Raw genomic sequence first — 19,927 nt, 5'->3', positions numbered from 1 at the left:
TCACTTTGCTAGAAAGAAAAATTCGTGCAAGCCAACTCGGTCTGATTTTCTCAATGACATAATATCGAGTTGTGTCGAATATGGACACGGCGGACTATGGAATACTAAATACGATCATAAAGATCTTCTTTCAGTTAATATGGTCGCGTGTTATCCGGGAAGTTTTCTTGGCTACGGAGATTGTTCTGTGTACTTTGAGCGATTCGGTCATCCGACGCACGAGTAGACACGAGTATCAATAAATGGACCATTACCGGATTTTGACCTAACTGGATTTGCCTGTATTGAATCATTCGAAATGTCTAAAGAGCTCCATCCAATTTGTTATGTTTGGTTTGGAAAACATTTTCAGAAAAAATGTGGACACCAATAGCACTATTACGGTATATGCTTGATTGTGCGATATTAACACGGTTGATGGTAAGTGAAGCAATTGTATCATACCGGAAACAAACCGAAGTTTGGTTACCATATTCGGATGAAACCGATTCAAAAGATCTTGGTAGAAAAATAATCGGCAAATTTACCCAAGGAGCAGCATATGATCACAGACGACATTGTACAAGATTGATTATGGATAATGCTGAGTTAGATTTTATAATCGCTGATACAACGAACAAGAACACGTTTATAAGTCGAGAAACAGTTTTCTTGTCAAATGGAAATAAACTAGGTACAATTGTGAGCTACATGGACGGTGAGTCACCGCAGTATACTCATTTCAGATCATCGATGCTCGCGTATGTTTCAATAAATCTATTAGCGATGATAAATAAGGTTTCTACACTCGCTGTCAGAGTTGCTACTGATTCGTTTTATATAAGTAAAAAGTATTCAATACTGTTAGAAGGATTAAACATAGGCACTTATGCATCGTGGGGTTCGTGGAGAATAAAAAAGGAATATATGCTCGATTATTCAGAAATCGCTGATGTTGCGGTTAAAGATATTTACGTGATAAAATATCAGTCGTCGACAACTTCGTTGTTACCATCAGTATACGATCCAATAACTAGAAACAAAACGGTTTATCTAAACGGACCTGTCGGTTCCGGAAAAACCACTCGAGCTATCGAACTATTTCAGAATTCAGATATGATTGTGCTAACACCAACACATAAGCTCGCGCGAGAAATGAAACAACGAGAAGTGCAGTCGTGTACTTATCACAGCTTTTTCCGATGGAAGGGTGATACATGGACATCTTTAAGGATGGGCGAGAAATACATTCCATGGATCATAATATGGGATGAAATATGCACTGTACCGCTAGAAACATTAAAAACGTTTATAGATTGGTTATTAACAAGAAATACTGCCGTGATAATGTACGGCGATCACGGTCAACCACCACCCGTAGCTGGACCTTCTCCACATGATTGGCTAAAAGGTTTCGTTGACCACTTCGAAGAAGTATCTGATGATTATAGAGCACTTGATGCAACGCTGAAGGAATTTAAAAAATTAATCAGACTACAACCGAATAAAATTCAATGTGAAGTAATGCGTGGAATAATTTCAGAAACACCCATGAAAGACTTTCTACAAACATGGCGACCAAACGATTTGTTAGTTGCAAGTAGAAAGATAGTTCGTGATACACTTCAACGGGAGTTGTTTCAGTTACAACGAGAAAAGTTTCCAACGTTCCCAGTTCCGTTATGTTATCGACCAGCAGATACGTGACGGCAAAATATCGACGTTGATATACCAGGACACTTGACGGAGTCAAGGAAACAAAATCTTGTGTTGAATGATATTATCACAGTTGATGTTGATGTTGTTGAAGATGCTCTACGTGCTGATAAATCCCCGTGGACACTTGGATACGCGATGACGATACATTCATCTCAGGGATTAACTATCTCTGATACAGTTGTTTGGATCGTTGATGATCGAATGGTCGAACCTAGTTTATCTTGCTGTGTCTTGAGTCAGAAAAATATCTCAATTGAGACGAATCGTCATGGACTCGTCAATCAATGATGACCTCGATCGTCGAGGCCTTGACGAATGTCAAAGCAATATAATAAAAAAAAAACTAGCTGGTTATAAACAGTGTGTTAAAAAAATAATCAAGAATTTGATCTAGACACTGACGTTGTCATTGCGCTGAAACAATGACAGAATAATCATTGTGCAAGTTGTAATTGTATAATGTTATGGCGCTATCTGAAAAATGATCCAAGACAATTTACCATAGATAGAAGAAATAACAATCTTGGTCATACACGATAAAATATCATGTTGACCTGTCTTGAATGTAACCGACGTCAGGGTGCTGGCACCAGTGCTAGTTAAGTGATTTGGGTGGTAATTGTGTGTCCTTAGTAATTACTTGTAATTGTTCACATACAAATCCACGTTGAGGAGCGGTTGAATCTAATCTGTAGATTGCTGGTCTACCTGAGGATCTAGTTACGGTGGATAACTTATGTGTGGTAATACTCCAAATAGGATCAGTAGCTCTTTTTTTACCACCTTCGAGTTCGCCGGGCTCATATAAATACCTTACGGTGATATTACCTAATACTGGCTGTGCTGAAAGATCACGTCGTTGTACGGATATATGCGTGCGTGTAATTGCATTAATAGGTTTCATGTTGGTCGTTCGAGTTACTTCATTATTTAACGCGGCTATCACACTTAGTAATCTTGCAACCCATTCATGAGATCTCATATCCTGAATAAATTCCTTCGCGTATTGATATCCAAATAACCGCTCAGCAAGTGTTCGATTAAATCGCTCAACAATTGCCTGATCACGATGAATCTCAGTATGTCCTTGTGGTATTTTGGTATTATGTTGTTTCATTAACGATGATACTGGACCAAGAAATTCCTTGCCAGGATCAACCTGTAGCAGATGTGGCCATCGTAATGGTCCTCGTTGATAAATTCGTTTAAACGCATCAGCTACTTCAGCAGCTGTCTTTGTTGACAACGGTTCTGCTTCTTTATATCTACTTGCAACATCAACAACAGTTAGCACGTATTTGTACGTTTTTCTATGTACAGTATCATGTGGTAGAAATAATATATCAGCTTGATGAACCTCATTAGGAACTCTAACATCGAAATACGCGTACTGAATTTGTTTCGGTGGCGGTAGGTAAATTTGCCATATTGCCTGTTTGGATAACCACGTTTTAGCAGTAGAATGTTTAACCGCTGCTGCATCAGCAAGTTTACTAACTGCTGCTTTACCCTTCCAGTATCCAATTGGGGAATAATAAATCGATTCCATTTTATATATTACCAGCCCCTAGCGTTAATTTTCCTTTGATCGCGGATCTTACTAACCAATTAGCTAGTGATTCTTTGATATTTTTATTTTTTATGGAAATTAACGCATGAATTAATTTCACATCTGCAATATGCCTATGTTGTAGATCATTGCTTTTATACGCAACATCATGAGCATGACAAGCTCGATCAATAGCGTTTATTGGTTCCTCGCCTGGTTTTGGTTGATCCTGATTATCAAGCCTGATATCGAGTCGAGTACCAGGACCGCAATAATTATATCCTGGTAGGTGTTTTTCTCCGCTGTATTTAGCCCACGGAGTTCCCGGTAATTTTGTTAATTTTGCTGCAATATCACCTCCGCGTTGCTTTTTGTTTTATTTGATTTTGACTTTTCACCTGACTGCGCTGACTTGTCAGCAGAGATAAATTTAAATTTCTTTGTACCACACCATGTGCACTTACCCGTAACCGCTGATCTATTATTTTTTGTGGTAATAGTTGTTAGTGTATCTGTCGGGGTACGCGTCCTGCACTTCACGCAATATAAATCCATAGATATTTTACACAGCATGCATATAATTGATTTCTCAGCGACAAGAAAATGAGAACCTGTCAAACACCATCCTGCGTTACCAAATTCCATCGGAATGATAATAATAGGACCATCTGGAAGTGGAAAGATGCAGTTGCTACTTAATCTTATAATGAGATGGTTAAAGTGGGAAATTGTATTTGGTAGCCCCGTCAGTTGATGATCAACGATGTTATAATGTACTTAAGGATTTTAATGAAAACGTGGATAACGATGTTATCGAGCTTATAACCAATATTGATGAAGCACCATCAGTAGATTCCATAGACGGATTTATTAATAATTTAGTTGTATACGACGATGTGATGCTGCACAAACAATCAAATCCAGCTAGGATTTTTTCTCGAGGTAGACATAAAAACACCGATGTTATTTATGTTACTCAACGATACACACAAATACCAAAGGTGATCAGAGATAACTGTAATATTTTAATTGTGTTTAATGGAGTTGATACACATACATTGCGAAATATTCATCAAACCTGGTGCAGCGGTGACATGGATATAATTAAATTCAGAAATTTCTTTTCACGAGTGCAAGCTACTCCACATGGGTTTATAACAATAAATTTGCACGATCCTAGAACAAGATATCGTATTGGACTTGATAAAATATTTGGATAAATTAATATAGCAGCAGAGGGGGCATGACCTCAAGTTGGTTCATAATTTGTAATATATTCGCTATTGATGAGTTTACAGATCAGGAAAAGAAATGGTCTAACTAACCGGAGAATCCTCAATTTGTTTAAACAATCATTTATTTCAAGCAAATGTTCAGCTCGAAAAATATTTGAGATAGAAGCCTTATTTCGGTTTTTGGACGCCCCCCAAGTCGGTCTGTTCGCCTCCTCTGCTGCTAGGCCTAACAAAGCCACACAAAGCCTGACAAGCCACACAAAGCCTGACAAAGTCTGACCGAGTCATGTGAAGTCAACAAAGAAAAGACTACAATGTATTCATATTGTAAATGATACTGATGAATAAAAGTCAGACCAATTCAATTTGAAATAATATATCTTCATTTTAAAATAATTTAATAAAACGTGTATAAAAATAACATATCTCTGTTTATCTCCTAGAGTTGCCAAGCATATTTTGACAACCATTTTACTTAAATGGTTTTTCTCCAGTATAAATCCTCATGTGCATTTTCAAACCTCCATTTGATTAAACATTGCATCACACATTTCACACTTATATGCTTCTTCACCAGTATGTAACCTCATGTGCTTATGTATTGATGCATTCCAGTTAAATATTTTATCACAAATTTCACACTTATATGGTTTTTCACCAGTATGTATCCTCATGTGCTCTTTTAAATGTCCATTCTGCACAAGTCTTTCATCACATACTTCACACTTAAATGGTTTTTCTCCAGTATGAATCATGTGCATTTTCAAAGATCCAATCTGATTAAACATTTTATCACACACTTTGCACTTCAATAGTTCTTAACCAGTATGGATCCTCATGTGCTGTTTTAAAACTCCACTATAATTAAACATTTTATCACACATTTCACACTTACATGGTTTTTCACCAATATGTAACCTCTTGTGGCGTCTTAAATGTCCACTCTGATTGAACATTTTGTCACAAATTTCACACTTATATGGTCTTTCACCAGTATGTATCCTCATGTGCTCTTTTAAATGTTCACTCCGATTGAACATTTTATCACACACTTCACACTTTAATGTTTTTTCTCCAGTATGAATCCTCATGTGCTGCTTTAAATATTCACTCTGCTTAAACATTTTATCACACACTTCACACCTGAATGGTTTTTCTCCAGTATGAATCCTCATGTGCTGCTTTAAATATTCACTCCGCTTCAACATTTTATCACACACTTCACACTTGAATAGTTTTTCTCCAGTATGAATCCTCATGTGCATTTTCAAACCTCCTCTCTGGTTAAACATTTTATCACACATTTTACACTTATATGCTTTTTCAACAGTATGTAACCTCATGTGCTTATGTATTGATGCATTCCAGTTAAATATTTTATCACCAATTTCACACTTATATGGTTCTTCACCTGTATGTATCCTCATGTGCTCTTTTAAATGTCCACTCTGCACAAGTCTTTCATCACATACTTCACACTTAAATGGTTTTTCTTTAGTATGAATTATCATGTGCATTTTCAAAGCACCACTCTGATTAAACATTTTATCACACATTTCACACTTATATGGCTTTTCAACAGTATGTAACCTCTCATGGCGTCTTAAATGTCCTCTCTGATTGAACATTTTGTCACAAATTTCACACTTATATGGTCTTTCACCAGTATGTATCCTCATGTGCTCTTTTAAATGTTCACTCCGACTGAACATTTTATCACACACTTCACACTTGAATGTTTTTTCTCCAGTATGAATCCTCATGTGCTTCTTTAGATATTCACTCTGCTTAAACATTTTATCACACACTTCACACTTGAATGGTTTTTCTCCAGTATGAATCCTCATGTGCTGCTTTAAATGTTCACTCCTCTTAAACATTTTATTACACACTTCACACTTGAATAGTTTTTCTCCAGTATGAATCCTCATGTGCATTTTCAAACTTCCACTCTGATTAAACATGTTATCACACATTTCACACTTATATGGTTTTTCACCAGCATGTAACCTCTTGTGGCATCTTAAATGTCCAATGTGATTGAACATTAGTCACAAATTTCACACTTATATGGTCTTTCACAAGTATGTATCCTCATGTGCTCTTTTAAATGTTCACTCCGATTGAACATTTTATCACGCACTTCACACCTAAATGGTGTTTCTCCAGTATGTATCATGCTTTGAGTTTTTAAAGGTTCGCTCTGATTAATCATTTTATCACACATTCCACACTTTTATGGTTTTTCTCCAGCATGCATTTTCATGTTCAGTTTCAAATCTCGATTCTGATTAAAGATTCTATTTCACACTTATATCACAGGGGCTCGTTACAAAGAAAATTAGGAGAATCCGTCCACCAATCAAGGGATGTGGGTTCTAACCTGTAACGATATAACAGGGTCCTACTAAATACTGCTAAGCCTAACAAAGACCAACAAAGCCACACAAAGCCCGACAAAGCCACACAGAGCCATGCAAAGTTAAATTATAAAAGCGTATTTATATTGTTAATTATATTGATGAATAATTAACCAAGCCAAAAGACTAGTTTTCAACATAATTATGGAAAATTAAATGACCGAAAATTGGTCGACAGAGTTCAAATTCGAAATCGTATAATGACAAAGTAATAACAAAGTCTGACAAAATCCTATGTAAACTGTTTACTACTTTATAAAATGTTCATTTAACTTATTATCGAAAGAAAACGCAATTTTTCAACATATCCTAATCACACGAAGCAAGACAAAGACATGCAAGCTGGCAAATCCTAACAAAGCCTGACAGTCATAAAAATCATATTAGACAAGCCTATTTACACTGTAAATTATATTGACGAATAAATTAACCAAACTGAAGGATTAGTTTTCAACATAATTATGCCCAATTTATTAACCGAAATTTGGCAGCTAAGTTCGAATTCGAATAACAAGAAAATCGTATTAAAAATGTTTATTATTTGATAAATTGTTCATCTGAATGATTATCGAAAGAAAATTAAATCTTTCAATATGTCTTAATTATACAAAGCCTTACAAAATCATGCAAAGCCCGACAAAGCCACACAGAGTCGTGCAAACTCATATTAGACAAATGCATATTGTAAATTATATTTTCGAATACATTAACCAAATGGAAGGACTAGTTTCAACATAATTATAAATAATATCTAATTTCCAACTTAAGCAAGTCGTAATCAAGAATATTTGAATTTTTAAAACAGCTCGACACACTTCGTTCAGTTTGTGACATATTCGAGAACATGCAATAATTGTTTGAATATTTTGACGTCTGAACAAGTTCCCTCTTACAGTGCCGTGTTTACATTCGGATAGTCTTAGATTTCACCATTGACCGAAAGGAAAGATCCGAATAACCTCGAGTTTGCAGTAAATATCGTTAATGTACATTGTGATGCGTTTTAATTTTGGTGGCAAACACAAATATTGATTTTGGTAAATTTTGGTGCTGATTGCTGGTTTTATTGTTGTACAGTGCATTGTTAACTCCTGAAACATACTTATTGTTATAAATGTTATGTTTTTATTGCCGTATATTACTTTAAAGAAAATTTATGAGCAGCAGTTGTTAGTTACGAAGATCGCAGAGAAACGTCATAATTTACTTGTAACAGGCTGCCCTGGAACTGGAAAAACATTCACACTTAGAAGAATTATTGATAAATTAACCATCAGTGGGAGACGGATAGCTTTAACAGCATCAACTGGAAAATCTTCAAGTGTATTAAGAGAGCATGTATGTACTGAACTAAATGTGACCACAATTCATAGTTTCTCAGGCGTCAAAGACGGACGATTTCGCAATGATGAAATATTGAACCTTGGCTATATAATGACGATTGTCTTAAAAATAAATGCAACATTTTAAATATGGACGTTGTAGTCATAGACGAAGTGTATATGCTAAATATGACAGTTTTCAGTCAAATATAATTTTTTTGCAGATGTGTTAGGAGCAATGATAAGCCCTTTGGAGCTATACAGGTAATATTGTCTGGGGACTTCTATCAGTTGCCTCCTGTTCCTACCCCAGAATATGGAGAGGATGGATCTTCTATATTATCATCCAATTTAATGGAATATTTCCATCACATCAGCCTACAGTCCACATATAGACAAGATGAGCCCATTGCAGCAATTCATGAAATATCCAGGTACTAAACAATTTTTAGCATAGATTACTCAGGTTTATTGTGTGCATTTAGTCCATTTTCCTAATATAACATTATACTTTATAAAAGTGACACAGGTACCAATTCCCAATTAAAATGATGGAACATGTGTAAAGCAACATGTACTGTTTGCTGATACTGACAATATGTCTTGATGATATGGAGTTATAACCACATGTACTATAAACCCATAATTGACAGGTTTGGTAAATAAAACCCAGTCTCTCCATAGCTCCCATTTACATTTTTCTGCCTTAAAGTCATCATATGATTCGTACCACGAGTACCACTTTTTTTCCACATTATTGGCTGTGATAATGTTATGGGAGATCCTTTATACTGAAAATGTTTCACATTCCTATGTTCTATATATATATGAGTTCTTCATAAATTTTGCCATGGGGTAAAATATGATTTAAGTTTGGATTAGAAACATTTGCAAGAAACATATGAGTGTGATTAAGGTGAAGAAATTTAGTGTGAGGGTAATCATACCAAAGCTGTTTGTCATTTATTTTACAGATGTAATTGGCAACTGTTACAAATCCTTGAGTTTCACCTTATATGTTAGGAATATTGGTTGTAAATAAAAAATTTACACCAACATGTATAAAAGATGGTAAACGTTGATTACTGGTGTATTATATTAATCACATTATGAACATTTTAGAAGGCCTATTAAATATTTAGATTTTCTCTCTTCCTTTTGGATTATCAATTGAGAGATCTTAGATACATATATATATGGATAATACATTAAGAAATACAGATGGATTGATATAATAAAGTATATGTTAGCTTTTGTTTGTCATATCAATTTCTCTATAGGCCATCCCTTCCAACTTGACAAACACCCAAATGTAGTATAATAGTACTAGTATTTACCATATTTGCCCTCCATGAGAGCATGCCTGGTTTATAATGTCACTAGTTTACTGTAGAAGAGGTGACCTACAGTGGAAACAATGTACATATATATATCTAACTTTGCACTCCTTTCACCGCATGTTATTTGTCTTATATAGCCATAGACTTAAAAAAATAGCATCATTTTAAGTTTACAATTGAAATGGGTTCCTATGTACATTGGTCCAAGAAATAAAAACAATATTTGTAACACAGATTGATGTTTATTTCACAAAAACTGTATAATTTTATGTTGCAATCAAACATGCAGCTTTTGACCAATTAAGCTGTGAACTTGATGTGGTCTTTTAAATTGACCATTTTGTCATAATTCTGTAGGATAGTCACATCATTATTACTTATAAAATTAGTACGAGAAATGTGAACTAAGTTGTGACAATGGTTGCACAATTTTTAATATGTTCCAAGTGAAAGGCAAGTTGAGTTAAACCTGAGTTTGAAAGACCACTGCTATCAAAGATCAACTGTCTTGAGAGACAATATTCTCAATGTACAGATTTGTTGATTATATAGCATTATAAACTGTAAAGAAAGTCAATTGACCTTGACATGGAATGATACATAGGCATATGAGGTTGTATGTCATTACAAGTTTAACTTTAAAATTGAATCAAAATCGACATATTCTTCTCAAACATTATCAAATATCATGTAAGAAAATTGAATAGTGCAATAATTAAGTTGGAAATAACATACATACTGTGTACAAGTTAATTTACTGTAACAATCAATACTTTCACTGTTGCTTAGAACCGGACGTTTGTTTTGCAGAGGTAATGTAACCTTGGCAACTAAACAGCTGATTTGTCGCATGAGACGGACATTACCACCTGGAGAGAAGCCAGTGAAGGTGTTTGCAAGGAATTTTGAGGTCGATCTTTGGAATGACAGATCTCAATGTGAAATGGAAGGCTTGCATTTCAGGAAACATAATTGTTGCATGCCAGTGGGTTAACATCCAATCTTAGTTTTATGTTTTATAAATAAAAATGGTACTAACAGCTACCTCGCCTGGCGCTCAGCATTAAGATGTTAGTGGTAGGACTGGTCGGCCTGGTGTCAGGATAATGTGACTGGGTGGGACATCATGCTACATGTCAGCGGCATGATGCACCAGTGCTAAACATCACTATAAAGTGTCATAATGCAGACATTGTAGTGATATGACTGAAAAATTGTTAAAGCTACGTTACAAATCTAATTCACACACACAAATCACACAGAATAGAGGTAGCATTGACTTGTAGGTAATTTAACGGGACCTCTGTTATTAAACTGGATTGTTAGTGATGTCAGTCAGTGTCTTCCTTTCCCTCGGTATAGGTGGATCCAACTCAATTTTTTATGGGTCTGCTGCCAAAATGCCAGGATTAGAATTTCGATCACGAGATTTACTAGATTGTCCTTATAAAAAAGTGTTCATGGTGGACGAGTAAGTGCTGTAATTTGGATTAGTTAAATTGCCATTTTGCAGGCCCCTCACTTGGTAAAATATGTTTTCTATAATATCAGAGTTATACCTGGCTGGACAAACACTGTGACCTGGAAAATCACTGATATGTATTTTACATAACTCAGTAAATGTAGAAATTAAACTCTGCGTCATCGAGACATTGTTTACTTGGAGTCATTTTTCCTTTTTCCTTTTTCGACAGTGGCTTTGCTTCTATTTCCTCTCTCCATGATTGAAACCAATGTAAAAATGGCTAGTCAGGAATCTATTCGAGTATCGTACATAGATATAATTGGTCTTGGATCTTTGAAAATTGTGATTAGCTTGCATGTATTGTCCAAATATTCAACAGTACTATCCAGAACACTGCTGTTCATTAATGAACTTTGGTATTGTTGCATCCAGTTTAACATATCATGGTTCAGAACTTCCTCAGCAAGGTTGTTTCTCATTTTCTCTGAAGAATCTGGATGTAGATGTGAGTAAGATAATTTGTAATGAATTTTGCGAGAGTTTGTATCCTCAGCACATTTGGCAGCATTAATCCACTGGTCCCATACATTGCATTGATCTGACTTGACTAGCTTCCACTGGTCCCATACAATGCACTGATCTGACTTGACTAGCTTCCACTGGTCCCATACAATGCATTGATCTGACTTGACTAGCTTCCTTGAGTTGAAGGAATGTATGCCACTGCTAAGTACAGCATTCCTCAGTTTTTTCACACGATGAGAGAAATCCTGTGAATGTGATATTTTTTGACTGGATTTACTAGATTGGCACTCATGTAATTTTTCATCTTAGCATCAGCATCATTGTTGAAATGCATCTTCATAAACTCCCAATTTTGGTCACCTCCATCTTGAAGAATGTAGTTAACTGTGAAACCCCAAGACTGTAAATTGGATGTAATGTCCCAGATTATTATATAAAGTTCAGAAGCTTTTATGCCTCAAGTAGAATAATGAGCAATGGGAAATCTGAAACCAGTATATCCCAGAAACGACACCTCTAAAACTTTTGATGCAAGTGTTTGCTTTACTTCTTTCTCCTTTAGAATTCGTAATGCTTCTGCTTCCTCTCCAGTATCTATCCATCTCGTCAGCTTATTTTCATTATATTTCATATTCAGTAACACATCTTCTTGAATAGAAGCTTCAGTATGAATTAAACCACCAAAATACCCGGAAGGGAGGAGATTTAGCTTTTTAGCTGTATTATACATCCACCTGAACATGTCTTGATTGATACCTGCATTTTGTGGGACTATGTTTTTATATCTGTAGTTTCGTCCCAGATGGCAAAATGAAATGTTACCGTCTTTTAAGTCTTGAAATGACTGGGGGCTTCGGGAGCAAAGACTCGAGCATGTTTTATAAACGTTTTGTCCCCTCTTATCTTTCTTGCATCATTTATTTTCAGGACATCATGCTGACTTTTCAAGAATAATTTCATTTCATCTGTGGCACTTGCAAATGCACTATTTAAAATGTTGGTTAAATCTTGATCATCTGTACATTCTAAATTTATCCAATTATCCTGATTTGATTTCTTAAAGTCACACTAACTCTTCACACAGTTTCTACAAGCATCAGCAGGGCTTAACCTGCACAGAACATCTTTGCAGGTTGAACATCTCATTTTTCTTAAAGTGGATGTCTTTGTGTTACATGTAGTACCTATAATTTCGAATATATTAACTGGTATTAATATCTTATGTACAATTTGAAGACCAGTGCAGAGTTTTTCCTGATTTACAATGTGAAGGACAGTCCGAAAGTTTGAAACTGTTTTGTCAAATTTATTTGAAACGCCCAAAGTGTTCATGTTGATTGGATGTCCACGTCCGCTGCCCAAGGAGTTGATGTCAGTAGTTAATGGGGGCACTATAGCCTAAAGTAGACTTCTATGTTTAAAAAGGGTCCCGGCACTATTGCCTCAAGATTTATAGCCTCACGTAGACTTCTGTGTTATAAAAGGGTCCCGGCACTATAGCCTCAAGTAAACTTCTTTGTTAAATTTGGTCGTTTGTACTATAGCCTCAAGATTTATAACCTCACGTAGACTTCGATGTTAACTTTGGTCGTTTGCACTATAGCTTCAAGATTTATAACCTCACGTAGACTTCCATGATAAAAGAGGTGGTTTGCACTTTGACGCCAATGGGAATTTAACATGGGAATGTCACCTGGAGATCAATGGGAACTGGACATTGGGTGGCGTTATGGGGTTAATAGGGTCAACACTTTGTATAGGGTGAAATGTATTTGTAGGGACAAAAGGTTGATAGGGACAAACATAGACATACAGAAACAAACAAATACACATCCAAACACACAGAAAAGAGGACAGAAATGTTCTAAAGAAAGACTCGCAGATAGAATAGAGACTCGAAAAAGAAAAATATATAGTATGGATATAAAAAAATTATTCAATTGTATACATGGGCTCTCTGGCCTGTGCTTTGGTCTAAGCTCTATCCATTTAATACATTAATATTTCTACATGGAACAAACCGATTTACTAGTTATTTAGTTCTTGGTTCTATTAAACTGCTTTCTAAAATTAAAGTTCATGCCTTTTTAAAATTCACTTCATATACAACTTATTTACATTAAATGTCCATTTATAAGAAAAAGCTAAAACAAAACAAGTAACAAACAATCAAATAGGACAAAGTTCATGTTTCTCTCTATATCCGTCACACACGTTGTTTGAAATCTGTTCAGCTACAACTTGTGTCCCAGCATAGATGTTTCAAATCACGTACTCCCTTTCATTCGTAAATCTGCCGTTATGTCCATCTTGCTAGGTACACTTATCGGTATGCAGATCAAGTGCAATCATCGTCTTCTTCCCATGGAGGTACAACATATGCCATATGAATAGTCACTTTTCCATCGGTGATGTTAAATTTTTCTCTCATCGACTGCACGTCTTCAGTAGCCCTCAAAAGTTTGGAAGAAGTTATTTCTGCAGGTGTGCTAAATCCGAGACATACAGGCGATTTCAAACTGTCGTGATACATAGATAGACTCAAACGACCTCAATCTTTGACTTGGCAAAGACATTTGAGTTCATCTAACAGTGAGTCAAGTAGGTTCGTAATTAAACCTGCTACTTTCTCGGCTGGAACGTCAGACGCGAAATCTTTAAATTGCACCGTGTAGGTGTAAGATGTCGTTCTAAATTTTCTCGAGGTCGCTGTCTGGGTCCTTTTGGATGCTAAAATACTCATTTAGATCTACTGAATCCTTTCCCTTCTTGAACGCACTTTGTTATGACGGTATGGGGGTGAAAGAGGTCAGTGATGTTTGTTCCTTCTCTTTTTTCTTCTGTGTAGAGTTATTCATCTTTCTCGTCGCTTGTCCTCGCAATGAAGTGTCGTTCTAGGAAGTGGTCCCTTTCTATACTGGGTGATATCAGCATGTCCATAGGGTAAAGTTTTGTGGTCTGGAATTTTCACTGGTTGCACGTAGTTTGTCATGGCGTTAGTACATAAACAGCTTAGATGTGGTACTGCATTGGTGATGTGATCGTGAGGCATAGAACCACACCTGACTTTCTCGTTGGACTTGAGTCTTACGCTCGATACTTGATGTTTGAAAGGATTCAATTTTCTCGATTGACGTTGGTAGTGACAATGAACTATCGGTCTTGGACGCTATCCTTTTTTATATGCTGACCAATCTCGACGAGGCCGTACGGCAAAGTGAAGTGGTTGGGAAGCCACACTCGCTGGCTTCTTGTTTCAGTTTCAAAAAGGCATCCATGTAGTCTGCGAAAATGCCTGAGTCTCGTCACCCTTGTGGTATTGTTGAGTCTTGGGAAAGTGGTAAATTTCGTACACTTCTAACAGTTGGTATCCCATGTCCAGAGCTTTAAACAATTCCACGCTGACCCACGTTCCCGTCAAGGCGCGTACTTCCTGGGTGGTCTTGGTTACACGTTTCGGCACAAGTACGGCACAAGGACAGGAAGTCAGAGTGACATTAACGTGACTATTTGACATTTTTATATGATAAGCGATTTAATTACATGTTTACTACTGGTGCGACGACAGCTCGCATTCGTCCACCAACACCTTCAAGTAACATTGCATTATCTGAAAGAATAGCTGCAATTGCTCTGTAAGCACCAGGAATAATTGGTGGACCAACTACAGCAACAGGAGGCTGTGTTACATGAGCTTGAAAGTGAATAGCATCGACAGATTGTCAAGATAAATCAAGATGCTCCAGCGAAAAGTAATAAATCGGATACAACATCGTAATGTCTGTGATATTTGCAACCCTGTGTCTATGTTCTAATCGCGTCCCATAAACGTTATTAATCGATGATATGCACGCGCTCATGATTTTAATAAAACTTTTATAATATATCCTCAGCTGGCTCTTGATGTCCGTTTATCCATAAAGAAAATTCACTAACTCCAAGTTTGTCAAATATCATGTGACTACATGTTTGTGAATTTACTCGCGCAAAATCTTGAAAAGCAACAAATATCTGTCGTGGTGCAGAAACACCCTACTGTGATGCTATATGCCATGTAAATAAGCCATTAACATTAGCCTGAACACTGTCCGTGGTCACTGTCAACCATGACAACAATGATTTACCGCCCTGATCCATAAATGAAAGTAGTTTTTGTTCTTCAGCAATCGTTGGAGTCATTACTGGCATCCACAACAAAAGTTTTGTTAGTAATACTTTACCAGCAACACCAGCAGGTCGCAAAATTGCATCATCGTCTGTAACCTTTCTTACAAGTGCAACTGTATTACTAGTCCCGAAGATAACTTTTCGAACATTTCTGCAAAATCCAAAGATGTGAGATAGTGGAATTGCACATGAAAATCTTCTATGATCACCTTTCAACATTGATCGTCGTGATAAAAATCCTAAGTTGTAATCTTGATAAGCACCATGAGACACTGACCACACTGTAGCATCAGCAGTGTCGGTATCGTTTCTTGGTCATCTTATATTATGCTCTCTGCTGTCAGGAAAGTCAGTGCCATCTTTGTAGAGCCAGCTGATCTTGTATAATCATCTGAATATCTTGCTAGACCTGTCATCATCGTGGCAACGTCAACGTCCTACTGAATTGATTCAATATTCCTTCCATCGATGATATACATGGAACTGTCAAACAACGCCATGATACCGTTGTTGACAAAACCAACTCTAATATCAGCTGCGTACTCAGTATCATGTTTTTATAATTTCACCTTCTACTTCGATGAATGCTTCAGCAGGTAAGAAATATCTGCTTGTATCTTGAACTTGTGATTCAACTTGTCCACGTTGATTCTGTTGTCATGCGTCATAAGAGTAATACTGATAATCATGTATAGATTCATCTTTAAGAACTGGTGCATCCATATCAAATGCTGGATCGGATACACGTTTGAACATTTTATTATAATTGTTATCTTCTAACATGAAGACCACTTTATGCTATCAAAGTTTTTTATTTGCAGCTTGATGTATTATTTTACTGACATTTGCAGGCATAACTTCAATGCTGGGTAATTGTACTGGCTGAGGTTTTCATCAAATTAATCATGCTAGTCTGTCCTTGATTGCTGAGAATGCCTTACCAGCAACATTAACAACTGCACTAGTAATTTTTTCACAAACAGTGTCAATAGCTTTCATTACTCTTTTGCAATTGGTATTGCTTTTGGGGCTATCCTTCTAAATAAACCTTGAACAACATCACCGAGTCCATCTTTGTAGATCGCTTTATAATTAGGTTATCGCGAATATACTACCCTGACCATGATCGGTCCATGTTGAGCATTGTGTATAATCATCTTATATGTTATTTATTTATTTAATCACTGTGATTGTCGTCAACAATTTTATCAATAAGAGAACGATAAACATTGATATCCATTATGCGGCCTGTAAATAATCATTGACAAGTATCAAATATTTCATTAATTGTTTCCGGCGAATTATTTTCAGCACGTTTTCATCCAATAAAAATTTCTAATCTATCTATAACAGAAATAATATTGTTAGGATAAGCAATAAGACCACTTCCTCCTGGTGTAGTTGAGTAAAAACCACTTCCAGTACTGCCTGACTCAGGTTTGTAAATTTCATCAAGGTCCTTATAGTGCTATTTAAGTTCTTCAGCAGTCTCTTTCGCTAGTCTTTTTTGTCTTGCATGATATTGTCTTATTTGATTATCATAAGCCATATATAAAATATCAGTTGTATCTACATTGTACTTGATTACAATTCTGATTTATACAAAAAATCCAATTTTGCCATGCTACACGACCTACATTAATGATATATTCATGCTTTAAATATCTACAGCTGTGAGCATAAATTCCTGCAGCAAAAGTTCACCTATGTCAATCATTTTTATTACTTTGTATACCTTCCTCAGTAAATTTTTCCTTAAAATTAACTTCTCTCCTTCCTTTCTTTATTTTTATCTTTTTTGGTTCTATTATTTCTTCATCTCCACCTGAGCAGCAACTATTTCGGCTGGCATTTTTTGTAAAAGTGTTTTTGTTTTTCTACTATATTCAGCAGTCTGTTCTAACGTTGCACGAAGGCTTTCAGTAACAGCTGCAGCTTTTTCAGTTGCTTCTGTGATGGGTTTAAATAATTGTTTTTTTATCTTCAGCAAATTCTACCCGAAATTCTTTACGTTTCTGAAGTTTTCATCTAACAGAATCATGAACAGGAAGAAATTTTTTGATTGCTTCTAATCTGTCTCGAGCTAATCCAGCTGTATAAGACTCCATAGCTGGTGCCATTATTGATATAATAAGGATCTAATTATAGCAGTAGAGAGGGTTTGACCTCAATGAGACATCATTTGGGTAAATGAAAATGCGTGCACAACATTTAGAAGAAAAAAACTGACAAAAATAATGTAACAAAAAACTAATCGAATTAGAGAAACTCTCAGTAAGTTAAAGGCTTTGATTTGGCGTTAGTGACCTTAAGTTTTTTATAATTTTTTTCATATGACGTTTTAGTTTTCAAAATGATGTTTTAGAGAAAGGTCTGTTCACCCTCTATGCTGCTCCATGGGGCAATTTCATGACAGGCAATTTCTCCATGGAGCGAGCGATCCATGTGCTTCATCTAAAATTCTTATAAACACTAATAGACCTAACAAAGTCACACAAAGTCTGACAAAACCACACAAACCCTAACAAAGCCTAACAAAGCCACACAAAGTCTGAAAAAGTCACACAAAGCCAAACAAAGTCACACAACGTCTGACTGAGTCATGTGAAGTCAACAAAGAAAAGACTACTATGTATTTATATTGCAAATGATACTGACAAATAAAATTCAGACCAATTCAATGTGAAATGATTGTTTTTATTTTAAAATAATTTGATAAGAAACTGTATAAAAATAACATATTTTTCTTTTTCTTATCAAGTTAACAAACAAGTTGACAACTATTTTACTCCAGTATCAAACCTCATGTGCTGTTCTTAATGTCCACTCTGATTAAACATTTTTCACAAACTTCACACTTGAATGTTTGTTCTCATGTATGAATCCTCAAGTGCATTTTTAAAGTTCCACTATGAGTAAACATTTTATCACACACTTCACACTTGATTGGCTTCTCTCCAGTATGTATCCTCATGTGCAAATTTTAAGCTCAAATCTGCTTAAACATTTTATCACATGCTTCACACTTGAATGGCTTTTCTCCAGTACATATCCTCATGTGCAGTTTTAAAGGTCCACTCTGATTAGACATTTTTTCACAAACTTCACACTTGAATGGTTTGTTAGCCAGTATGATTCTTCATGTGCTGATTTAAATCTGTACTCCGATTAAACCTTTTATCGCACACTTCACATTTGAATGGTTTTTCTCCAGTATTAATCTTCACATGCCCTTTTAAATGTCCATTCTGATTAAACATTTTATCACACACTTCACACTTGAATGGTTTTTCTCCAGTATGTATCCTCATGTGCTGTTTCAAAGGTCTACTCTGCTTAAAGATTTTATCGCACACTTACTACTTAAATGGTGTTTCCTCAGTATGTATCCTCATGTGCAATTTTAAATGTCCACCCCGATTAAACATCTTATCACACACTTCACACTTGAATGGTTTTTCTCCAGTATGAATCCACATGTGCTCTTTTAAATGTCCATTCTGATTAAACATTTTATCACACAATTCACATTTGAATGGTTTTTCACCAGTATGAATCCTCATGTGCTGTTTTAAAGGTCCACGCTGCTTAAACATTTTATCACACACTTCACACTTGAATGGTTTTTCGCCAGTATGAACCCTCATGTGCTGCTTTAAATCTTTACTCCGATTAAACCTTTTATCACACAATTCACACTTGAATGGTTTTTCACCAGTATGAATCCTCAAGTGCTCTTTAAAATGTCCACTCTGATTAAACATTTTATCATACACTTCATACTTGAATGGTTTTTCACCAGTATGAATCCTCACGTGCTCTTTTAAATGTCCACTCTGATCAAACATTTTATCATACACTTCACACTTGAATGGTTTTTCTCCAGTATGTATCCTCGTGCTGTTTTAAAGGTCCCACTCTGATTAAACATTTTATCACACATTCCACACTTTTTTGGTCTTTTTCCAGTATACAATTTCATGTCCAGTTGAAAATCGGTATGACTAAAATGCGAAAAGTTCGAAAAGTTGCGAAAAGTTACAAAAATTGCGAAAAGTTACGAAAGGTTGCGAAAAGTTACGAAAAGTTCATTCAAATACTTATCTGCGAAATGGATCGACTAAAGTTTATTATCGGTTGCAAATAGTATTTCTGTTTCACAAATGAAATTATAATGTGTAATAACTGATTTTCAAAATCATTTAA

General features: G+C 35.8%; 1 protein-coding gene and 1 long non-coding RNA gene across 2 annotated transcripts; one reads left to right on the top strand and one right to left on the bottom strand.

Moving 5' to 3' along the window:
* Positions 1-4,270: 4,270 nt before the first annotated feature.
* On the bottom strand, positions 4,271-6,908 carry LOC149789735 (uncharacterized). The gene has a single exon (XM_089971750.1). The coding sequence runs from the start codon at positions 6,528-6,530 to the stop codon at positions 5,301-5,303; it is 1,230 nt and encodes a 409-aa protein (XP_089827876.1). The 5' UTR covers positions 6,531-6,908; the 3' UTR covers positions 4,271-5,300.
* A 958-nt stretch (positions 6,909-7,866) lies between these two features.
* Positions 7,867-10,976, top strand: LOC149789734 (uncharacterized). Its single transcript, XR_016423715.1, has 3 exons — positions 7,867-7,939; positions 8,449-8,658; positions 10,375-10,976. It is a non-coding gene; the product is annotated as an uncharacterized LOC149789734 (long non-coding RNA).
* The last annotated feature ends 8,951 nt before the right edge of the window (positions 10,977-19,927 follow it).

The sequence above is a fragment of the Sinohyriopsis cumingii genome, chromosome 10, assembly GCF_028554795.1.
Source record: "Sinohyriopsis cumingii isolate HCF-2022 chromosome 10, ASM2855479v2, whole genome shotgun sequence".
In the NCBI taxonomy this organism is placed as follows: Eukaryota; Metazoa; Mollusca; class Bivalvia; order Unionida; family Unionidae; genus Sinohyriopsis; species Sinohyriopsis cumingii.
This window is presented reverse-complemented; position numbering and strand designations above follow the sequence as displayed.